This window comes from Opisthorchis viverrini (genome assembly GCF_000715545.1).
Source record: "Opisthorchis viverrini unplaced genomic scaffold opera_v5_26, whole genome shotgun sequence".
Classification (NCBI taxonomy): domain Eukaryota; kingdom Metazoa; phylum Platyhelminthes; class Trematoda; order Opisthorchiida; family Opisthorchiidae; genus Opisthorchis; species Opisthorchis viverrini.
The window spans coordinates 689,333-700,619 of NW_008751683.1; the positions used below are offsets into that span (position 1 = coordinate 689,333).

The 11,287-nt window shown below is 45.9% G+C and overlaps 2 protein-coding genes across 2 annotated transcripts in view; one reads left to right on the forward strand and one right to left on the reverse strand.

Moving 5' to 3' along the window:
- T265_12963 (hypothetical protein) overlaps nucleotides 1-6,854 on the forward strand; it is a gene marked incomplete at both ends in the record, with an annotated part of 20,923 nt that extends 14,069 nt beyond the window's left edge. The window contains 3 exons of the mRNA XM_009166512.1: nucleotides 971-1,212; nucleotides 2,651-3,019; nucleotides 6,385-6,854. Coding sequence (XP_009164776.1) covers nucleotides 971-1,212; nucleotides 2,651-3,019; nucleotides 6,385-6,834 — 1,061 coding nt within the window. The remainder of the gene's footprint in view (nucleotides 1-970; nucleotides 1,213-2,650; nucleotides 3,020-6,384) is intronic.
- A 3,257-nt stretch (nucleotides 6,855-10,111) lies between these two features.
- On the reverse strand, nucleotides 10,112-10,975 carry T265_02260 (hypothetical protein; the record flags this gene model as incomplete). Its single annotated transcript, XM_009166464.1, has 1 exon — nucleotides 10,112-10,975. One exon carries the CDS (start codon nucleotides 10,973-10,975, stop codon nucleotides 10,112-10,114), a length of 864 nt encoding a protein of 287 aa, XP_009164728.1.
- Nucleotides 10,976-11,287: the final 312 nt, after the last annotated feature.

Sequence of the window (11,287 nt, forward strand, 5' to 3'; positions counted from 1 at the left end):
TATATATATATATATATATAACTAAACGAACTTTATGGTTGTACGGCAGTAAAGCATCAGTGCCAACACTGATGTTGCTGTCATTGATGATGATGATGATGTTTGAATACATCGTAATCGTTTGCATAATGGATTGAGATGCGTTTGAATGAAGCTAAAATCCTCCTAACCGATCAGAGTTGTTCCCCTCTATATTCGGCAAGTTGGAGGTCTGTGGTACCATTTCTAGGTGTTTATTCTTTCGTTCTCGCCGTTTGTCTGAACTTTTCGGTGTATACCTTCTAATTTACATAAACTACTTTTTTGTCGGCTGGGCTATCGGAAAAACAGGGTAACCAAGGCTTCTGTTGTGAAAAAAGCACTGGATTCGCTTACTCTCATCCAAGTGTGAATGGTTTCGGTCGTCTTACGGAAGAATGGCACCACTATTCAATCAGTAATGTCAAAAGAAGGTCATTTGTAGACAGTAAGTACTGGACTACTTGCAGTGCGGACCGTTTTGACTTCAACGCAGACGCAAGCTTTATTTTTAGCCACCTCTTCATAACTTCTTTGATTCTTTTTTTTCACTAGCAGAGGCACCGTGAACAGATGAAGCGTCCGTGAAAGGCCTAGAGACTTCACTGGTTTATGTCTATTGTCAAAACATTTCAATGAGGTCATTTCTCTTCACTGCAATGTTCCCATTCCGCAGCGATTCTGACGTGCAAATCGATCGTCAGGTGTTTCCAATGGGCATAAACTTTAGATCCTTAAGGTGGTCACTGTTTACGGGTCAGGGTCACCGACCGAAAATTTTGTCCACTTAAAATTTAACGCAAGTTAAGAGCTCGAAAGCATTATTGACACCATGGGTTCGTTTGCAATCTAGTTTGAGAAAATAATCTTTTTTCAGCTCTATGCACAGTTTACTACTGTCTAGGAGATGCAATAGAGTGTACGGTATGTTTCCCCTCTTGTTTATTCTTAGGTCACGCCAATCTCCAGACGGACTGTATCATTCACAACTTGGCGGTATTAAATCAGTCATTGAGCTCCGAAGTCTTTACCGCATTTAACGAGGCATATGTCGATGAATTTGGTTTGCCCTGGGAGACGGCCACGCGAGACGGTGGGGAACCACGTTCCTATCCTCGCATTTTCCCGCCAACCCGAGCGTGTGTCAGTGTGAACCGTTTGTTGGGACCTGGAGGCCAGTGCTTCGAGAATTCTGTGAGTATTTCCTCTCTACTCCTATGGATAACTGAGCACTGTTTTAAACAACCTTGATTAGAGCTAAAAGGACAGAACTGAATAAAACTTCACTATCATTCTAAGTGCACGTACATGTAGCAGTTCATATAAAATGCACAAGCATGACCCTTTCGAGACCGGATACAGTCTGTTACTCATCTAGGGTCTTCACTCTTTAGATTGTCTCAAATGTTCCCCCCGTCTACACTTGTATCTCCCGATTGCATTTCCTGTATCTTCTAAATTTCTGGGATTGCTACCGGCGCCACTAGCAGTAATGCAGCACCTACAGTCCATTAGTAGTGTCAAGGATAGCTTTCAAATGGTTGATGTCTTCGTGTGCAGGAGACGTGATAAACAAAACCTTACATGACAAACCTTTTCTTCCAAGGACTATACCGAAGACAATTGGACTACGGTCGTTCCTAAGTAGACCCTTTCAAAATGTGAATTTCTTCATTAGAGAAGCACAGTGTGTAAATTGCACTGAGGGTAAAATCAAAGAATGAAGTTAGTTGGCTTTTCACAACCGAATTCAAAATAAGTGACAACAAGGGTTTCAGGTAGAACAACTATTTTTCGACCTTTCGTTCTCAGACCTTGTGTAATGACAGCATGCTAAGTATGAGCCAACCTAGCTTACCACTGTCGGGCCAGGCTAACAATAAACTTGAGACGAATTGTCCATCTTCAGCTGAATGTGTTAGTCAGATGATGAGTTAACCGGCAGATTGTTAGAGAACACGTACCAGTATGGCGATTGAAAGAGAGGAATAAACGTCAGTGACTTTCTTGGGCACACAGTTGTCGTAAATCGCCATCCAATCGGAACCGACTTTTCGGTTTATATATGAACTACTTCACTAAAAATTCGTAGGTATCAAACAATGCATATTATGAATGGCCGATGTCTATGCTATTCGCCCCTGCGACTTCGATTCGTTTGATGAATCTTCTCATCTCATCGTTTCAGAAGAGCTTGATAAACACTCGGTAGTTTTTATTTGGGCGACGTTTCGCTTTTGACACAAGAGCCTCATCAAGCCAAGTGAGCAGGCCACCAAATTGGCCAGGTTATAAGGCAGACGTGGAACCAATCAGTAAGTCATCTCCTGTTAATCGAAAATTGAAGTTCATCAAATATACCCATAAATTCTTATATCGAACGGATCCCAAACAAGGTAAAACCTGTAATGGACTATTGGCAGATTTCGCCCAGTCTTCATCTGGTACTTGGATCGAGTGCCCTTTGAATTCCCTCTTTCTGGTTGCGCCGAACTAGGTCTGAGTTGGCCCGTGGAGTAAATGAAACTTCATCCAAATATTGTCTAACCTGGGTAGACAGTTGATACGGCTCCTTTTTTGCCGAAACGGTCTTTTCAATCTATTAATTTCCAAACTCCTTATCTCCTTTCAGACCTCTGTGGCCGTGAGCTTGACGGCTGTTGTACACCCTTCGCCTTCGAACCAACCAGCAGCACTCACAGGCTTGTGTCGTGGCCTTCATGTCCGTTCGTTATCGCACTGGGCCCCTGCTAATATTGGACCTTACAGCCAAGCGTTGTCTTTTACCCGTCTGGGTTCGTCGACCGAATTGGAACGCGTTGAAGATACTACAGAATGGACTTTCTATTCGGGACAGATCGGGTTGATCCCAGAAACGATGACCCTGCCGCAGTTTGATAGTTCCTGCGCGGAAGACGCCGGTGATGAGGACTGCCAGTGGAACAGATCCCTGCGTACACAGTGCTTATTGGTTATTCGGCATTGTCATCGTACACTAAAGGTGAGTTGTGTTCAACTACCCTCCTCGCTTTCATACTGTGAACGAAGCCAGAAGCCCGATATCTCGGTATATCATGTAAGAGGAAGAAACCAGTTTTCAATAGCTAGAATGCTTATACAGTTATCTAATAGACAGTATATTTTTATACGATTGGATAAAAGTAATTTAATTGTGCTTTCTCCCCGGAATGGACTATTCCGTTCGAGTAGCATGGTAACCATGCTCCGTTCCCAGCTTTCAAAGGAACGTACCATGACCGTCTGCATTCAGTCGCGCAGTCATTCAAGATCCTTCGTCCTCAACAGTCAAAACGAATTCACCTCTCATGTCGTCCTCTTTCAGACACCACATCTTTAGCCATGAATTCGTCGCGCCTCACTGGGTCTGGTCTACCACTTTTTGACCCGTAGATAAAGCCTCAATATCCATGAGCTTTTGTCGAATATACTGCCGCATCATTTTTATTCTACGCAACAACACTTGCTGGCTTTACAGTTTTCCATACGGTTTTATGGAACGGGACCATTCATTTTGTGGGCTGAGGTAAGTACGCCTCTCAAGGGACGACCCTGTAAATTAGCGCTTAAAGGACTAGATTGTGCTACTGCCAGTCTGTTACGTAAGACCTTCACATTCAGTGAGAACCATCATCATAATCTACGGCAGTGAAGCATCGATGTTGAACACTGATGTCATGCTGTCGATCATCATGATGATGATCATCATAATCATTATCAAAGACAGCAACATCAGTGTTGATACTGGTACTTCACTGCCGTACAACCATGAGGTTTGTCTAATTATATTAAAAGACCTAGAGTTGAAGACCAGGATCCTGGATTGGAGGTAGCAGGTGGCCAGCTGAATTGCTGCTCGAGGTACTGTGCCTAGCGGTCCAAACGTTCTGCTTTGCTGCATATCAGGGAGCCATTTTGGTCTCTGATTATTTCGCTGACAGTCGAACGAATCAAGTGGAACAGTTTGCTCACGTTTCCAGCATTCTTTGCGTCTTCAATTTCTTCGACCTTTCGGGTCCACAAAGCCTCTCGGTCTGCGCGGACGCTCAGTTTCACCTGGCGTCGGATGATGCGCGGGGTGGAGTTGTGGTGGCGACCAGGTGGAATCTGTCGCCGGGTCTCCAGCAAAGACACGGTCCTATCAGAGATCAAATGCTTGAATGAGGTTAGCTGGGTTGTACCGGTTGTCCGGCTTTAAGTAGCCCCCTGGATATCTTTTCCTAATGGCCGTTTATAGCCGTTATCGTACCGTCCGGCAGGCGTTCGAGAAGCTGGCTCTAATAATTTCGTTTAACTTCTGGGTCCAATAGTTTCTCAATGGCTAAGCGAGGTGTGCGCGCTTTGAGTACACCTGGAAAGTGCAGTGAAAATCAGCAGCGTACAAGTGCATGGTTGGAGTCCACGCTGATGTTTCAGAAAGAGCGGCAGACGGTGATCGACCCTCGCCACCGATAACTGTCGGTGATGTGGTCTATTTGGATTCGGCGCTGGTTTGTTGGTGGGCACCACGTTGTCAAGCGATTTCCGCTGTTCCGGAAATTCGTACCGCAAAGGAACAGTGTGTGATCGGCATACGTCTGAAGTAAGCGGTCTCCGCTGTCCGTGCGTCTAATGTCCAAACCAAGACGACCACCCAATCGGGCCTCAGCAGCGCTTAGCCTACCTACCTGGGCATTCATGTCACCAGAAACCACAACGATACCTGAGTTTTTAGCCTGCTGTAGAAGGGCATCTAGAGCGTCATAGAAACTGTCCTTGGCAGATTCAGAGCTACAGTCGGTTGGGGCGTAAGCAGGCACATACACAAGGTACGATGAACCTCACTTCCTCTGGATTCTCTCACAGATGTTGCCACACGAACTGCACAGAGGCGACTATCAACGGGTATCGTAGAAACGTTTCCGCTCGTTCGCTCAACACAATACCCATCCAGGCATATCCAGCTGCAGCGGCCTCTACATCACCAGAGGTGCGCAGTCGGAACCTGGAAGAGAGCGAGGGGGCAGTCAGTTCGATCACAGTACTTGCGTTCTGCGTCCTTGTTTCTGACAGACGACGTGCATCGATGCAGAGTGAATTCAGCGTACGCGCAAGAGCCGCTGTCGACCTGCTTGCTTCAGTGTGCGAACATTGAAGACTGCTCAGTAGACAGGCTTTCGGGGTTTGAAAGAAGATTTTGAACTGTTTAAGGTTATGACTTAAATCAGGTGTGCAGAAGCTGCAAACGAGTGTTGTTGGCTGCAAATGTCATGGTTGTACGAGGGCTGGGATACTGCCAAGGCGCCCATACCTAGACAGGAGAACGATTAGTGTCCTCGACCAAAACCTTTGGCTCAAAAGCCTAACCGCAAGGCAGCGGTGTTTGGCTGGAGATGCAAGTGCATTACCATCGTTACGGAACACGTCGCCACACATGTTCCAACCCCCAACCTGGACGGCCAGGTGACTGTTCGACAGAAATCTACTGATTGACGAGCCTGGTATGAGAGACTGTGAATGTCGCGCGGACACCCTTCAGTATCGCTCAATGGGTCGTCGAGGTACACAAACCGCCAAACCACGGTAAGGTCTAGTCTCTTCGTGACGGAAAATCTTTCAGCTGTAGCGCTCTTTCGGTGCCCAATTGCCATGCCACCCGAAGGAGGCATGAGGGCTGGAATACTGCCAGGTTACCGAAGCCTGACAAGGGAAGTCGAGAGGCAGAGGTCGGGTTCGAACCACGAACCTTCCGGTCAGTAAATTCACGCTCTAACCACAGCGATCTCGCCCCAGTTGGTAGTAACATCGACACAAGTAACATGAGGAACGTCTGTCTGCCTTTGTAATGCCTCCCCTACGTTCAGTGCCCTAGTTATTCGCTTCGGTCATGGACGTGTACCGGTTTCCCCCGTTTGCTGGGTCATAGCACCAGTGCTGCAGTCTTATTTTCAACCAGAAGGTACTCTGACGTTTATGATGTGAGGAGCCTGGGAACAGTGGCTTCGATGGCAGGTAATGGAAAGCAAGGAAAAGAAAGTATGGAGGAGCTCACAACGGTTTTATTCGGTGGAAATCTGCGGTTACCGAACGGCTAGGGTATAGTTATACTGGTTGCCGGTATAACGGGTGTCTACTGCAGTCAACAGAGGAGACATATGAAACGACAGCTGGGCGGTTCGGTGAACACGAGTCACTCGGATATCTGATAGAGTCTATCACAATCATTCACTCCGAAATCGTTGGTTATCTTCTTGCTATACAGCGTCATGATTCTGTTGTCAGTTGCTTTTCTTTATTTATCGGTAGTTTGCCTCTATTCTTTGTTTTTTTTACGCGTTAGCTTGATTATTGCTTTCATCTTTTCTCCAGGCCATGTCGTCTGCAGTATGGAGTGATCTTGCCGTTGGTATTTGTTACGGAACCTCATCTTCAGCACTGCGGTGTGCGAGACAGACCTTCCATGATGCCGTGTGTGACCTGTGGTATGATTCACACGCATCTGAAGAGAAGCCCACGATTCCATTTCCGAAGGAGAACTGTCTAGTCCAATGTTTGTGTGAATCACATATTGCTTGGCTTATTGTTTCTGACCTTCCAAAGCAAGCGTCTGTCGAATGGCAGTTGGTGACTCGGTCGCCGTCATGCCTGCAGGTTGACGGACCTCCAGTTCGTTACGATTCTTACGACGCACTTACTGGTTCTGGTGCGTCGCTTATCTTCTGTCCGGTGGACTATATGCCCAGACATTGTTATCTCAACGTGATACCAATTATGGGGATTTTGAACCAATCAGATGCGGCCGTCGGCCTATATCTCTAACACAGTTCACTATCGTTGCGCATATCATGTACATATATATCACGTTGTCTTCGCCTTTCTCTTTTCTATTTTGATTCGGGACTTGCAGGTGGTGGTGAATGCAAAATTACTCTATCTCCTCGAACACTTTGTTGAATAAATTAGAAAAGACATAGGTTTCTTGGTTTTCGTAGACTATAGTAAAGTAGTTCTCTCTGCATCTTGCACTCATTTTTAAGAAACAACACGTAGAAGAGCGATGGAATTTACCCGTGGGGGTAGCATTCGTATGTAAAATTTGGACGCAAAAACTGTACTCAGGAAGTAGCACTTGGTTGACCAAATCGTGTCTGTCATAACTTGTTTGTAACAGTTCTTGTGGCGTTATCCCAAGAGTCTTATTCCGATTCCGGTCATTCATTTCGGGATCGCCAAGGGCGTTCAACTGTAGCACCATTTTCGGTGCCTAGCTGCCATGCCACCCGAAGGAAGCACGAGGGCTGGGATACTGCCAGGTTGCCCAAGCCTAGACAGGGGAAGTCGAGTGGCGAAGGTCGGATTCGAACCGCGGACCTTCCGGTCAGTAAATTCTCGCTCTCATCACTTGGGCCATCTCGCCCCGAGGCCAAGGAAACCAAAACGTATGCCCATACAGTTCAAATGGCTGCGTTTCTGGCTTTGTCTTCCATGTGTGACTTAATTCCAACGAGCCTAGCATTTGTGTGCAGTGCACTCCATCCGTTTCATTTGTACCAATACCCTAGCTAGATAACCAATTGGATACAAGCTTTGACGGCGTGAATGTTGATGCCTGGTCTTGGCGCCTTTGTGTTGGAAACCCGTTCACACGTTAGGGCTTGATCGAGCCGGTCAACTTAGCCTGAACGAGAGTGCGAGGGAAAAGGCGATATCCTCCAAATATGGTGTTTCATTCCTTATGCACAATTATTGCGTCGCAAAAACCTTATCTTGGTACGACGGTTTGTGTACCTCAACAACCCACTGAGCTGTACTGGAGAATGCCTATCCAACAACCATATGGGCTCTTCCATCAATTTGGCTGACAGATGTCTAGCCAGTACAGTCCCTGGGAAATTAGAAGAGATATGACAAATTATTCCCTAAAATTAGGGCTGCTCGAGTAGCGTCATGCCGACTACCGTTGCCTCGTGATCAGTCTTTCGAACCAAAGAATGTTTGAGGACTATAATAGCCCTCTCTAGGTCTGGGTGGCTTGGCGTTACCTAATCCAACGTACAACCGCATTGGCCGTCGTGTACTGATACCAACGGGATTGCATTATTGTTTAGCTGCCATGCCAGGGCGCCCAAGCCTAGACAGCAGCAGTGGAGACGACCGGGTTCGGTTCGGACCATGGAGCTTCAGATCAGTCCGTCTGAGCGTTAACCACTCGGCCATCTCGAGCTTTGTTTTGTCACCAGTTCAAACAGGCAATAACCCATGGCTACTCGATAGGATCAGCTGATGAACTTTTTATTCTCGACATCCTCTGTTCCATGAGCTACTATATCGAAGTAGAGCTGAGCTCTTCCACCATTCCCTCTACTGTTCCTCTTCGTAATTCTTAGTTTACCAGTCGGTGACATTTTGAACACACAGCAGAGGATAAACAACAGCTCTATACATGCTCCTTCCCGGTCAGGCTCCTTGGTATGTCATCGGGAATGCGGGTCGAAACCCCACTGTTCATTTTGGGGATGACAACTAGGGCTTAAGCGACGAATTCATATTTGTCTCACAGTTAGATGAATGACGGGCCAGTAAAGTTATTTGCAGTAGATCGGTTTCAGTAAACTGAGAAACGAACGTTGCTGGTCCACTTACAAATTCCGACTAGATAATGGTCAAGTGTAAATTTCGACAAACTTGGTCATGAATGACAGTACCGTAACGTGAGTACTTACATTTCATCAGAAGACCGTTCCTTATCTCATACTGCAGTGATTATTCCGGATAGCATTTGACGGTAGATAGGGAGACTTGAAATAAGCTGAACGTGGAGTCTTCCAAACACCTCTTCTGAACAAGATAAATGGCGCATTGTAGACGAATACTTATTGACCGACCGTAATGTGCTCATATAGATCGAGGTGGAGTCATAATAGTGTGTAAACGAACTACTCCGCTGAGCAGAAGTGCAAGGATTGATCAGGACTGACGCAGAATATCATACATTTTTTTGCTTCTGATGCAGCAAAAAAATCATTCTTGGCGTCAACGTGTGTGCAAGTTTCTCATTGACTGGCACCGTTCAATGTCAAGATCTGCATACCAGAAAATCCCAAATTGTACTAAATTTTCCCTTGACACCCATCAACGCTCCAATGAACCAAAGAAGCTAACGGATTTATTAACTGAAAGCCCATGATTTCCCTCGCTTTAAATAGTGAACCAGTAGGTAGTCTCATAGGCTGGATAGTCGTACCTACCAAGTAGATGTAAGCCGATTGAAACCTTGGACAAAAGACTCAACGAGCGGTCTCTTTTGCTTGACAGCCTCGAGGATTAGATAGCCGGAGGAATTTTGAGATGTAGCTGATGCAAGAACCAGTCACCGGAAAAAATCGTCCAAACATGACAACCTTAAGTTCTGCCATGCAGGCATTGGAGAACCAAGTGGGCGAAGATACTGCCAGGTCACACTCATTTGCAAACGAATTCGGTCTTGCGAGAGGTTCCCGTGGAACCCAGCTGAATCTCTCGTTCATGATTTTTCCAAGTTGCTCACCTGGCCGAATATTAACTGCAACGGAGTTGGTTTACGATGAGTCTTTAGCTTGAGAAAATTATAAGCGAGAGATTCAGTTGAGTTCCAGGTTAATCTATCGTCAAAACCAAATTGATACGCAGATAAATGTACAAGTCAAAAGTCCTTAGCACGCTTACAGTTCTCTAAGGAAGCGAGCAGGCCACTACCGAAACGAAATCGGTGTCATCATCATCTGTAGTTTCCTAACAGATGCAAGTTCATTTACCGGAAGCTGTCCTCTCCCTCGGTGCTAAAAACAAACGATGTAGCTTACTTACTTAGATGCCCTATCTGGGTTGAAAGTGTCTGTAGAGATACGCCCGCTCAGGGTCCACCGAACCTATTGTTATTCCCACTGGTGAAGAGCACTGAAAATTTGACCTGGCGAGTGTATCCAAAGAAAATACGTGAACAACACAGGTGATAGTCTTACAAAACAATTTACCGTGTCCCAGATATTAATCCACAACTCAATAGCATGAAAGAAAGGTGTGCAAACGAGAAGAACTATAACCCAATATGATTTGTTTAATAACCATCTTGTGTTGCCACTCGCGCCAGCTTACTGTCGATGACCAACTCCTCGGGGAAACCGCATCTTACACTCCGAGCGGCCGACGGTGGTAGACGCTTTAGGTAGATATTAACCATTCTCCTCACTGCTTGTTCTGTTCTAGCATAGAAAATGACTGCGCGAAAAACACCGGTGGGTAATACAAATCGATCGGTCATCATCACCTTCACAGCATTCGGTTCTTTGGGTAAGCCGCGTAGGCACATACTACCGGGACCATGAAGTCGGGAAGCTGCGTACAGTGCGATATAGTCTAGGACTGTGTTGTACATGTGATTTTGTTTACACCAGTCGATAAACTCATGCGGATCCAACAGATGTGGTCTGATTTGGAAAAAGGCGAGAAAATGCCGTTTTGTGGTAAGTTCTTCGTCGTTGATATGAATAGTGGCTTGGTACAAAAGGCTCCCGTCTTTGGTTTTTACAGGCTTGCAACAGACCGGATACCTTTTACGAAGCATGTCATTCCAACCAGGTGGAGGCTTATTGGACTCAATCAGATCACCCATCAATCCACCCGACTTGACAAAACGTACAAATCCATCATTCTGGTGCGATTCTGTGCTGGTCACATCCACTTTGTCCTCTTCTAATTTCATATATTTATTCGCCTTCCATTCCAAATAGCCCTCATTGTTCACAGGTTTAACATTTTGCTCATTTGGTCCATCGTCTTTTTTATGGTTTATTGACTGTTGTCGTGGTCGTTGGGTTGTGGTCGGCCTCTCAGTGGTAGAAGACTGAAATAGGGTTGGGTCATGGTAAGACCCGGTAGTAACGATAGGATTCTTCGCCTTTGTTGCATGGCAGTTGCCCATTTTATCCACTCAAATGTTCATAGTGGGCGCCACAATACCATCTCTGTTTGACGTACCACTTTCGTTGGCCTCCGAGTCAGAAAACAGTCAAACACGCAGCCCAACGCGTTTCGAAAGCTTGTCTAATCACGTGACCCTGAAAGCTGGGTCGATAACGAACACAGAGTAGTTGTAATTATCCTATACAAAATAGGATTCTACCATTGTTATGCTAGCCACAAGAATAGCAGTCGAGTCCGGGGGTGGTCCGACATATTTAGAAATCAGTTCCTAAAAGAAAATTACAGAGTGAGGCCAAAAAGCCGAAAACGG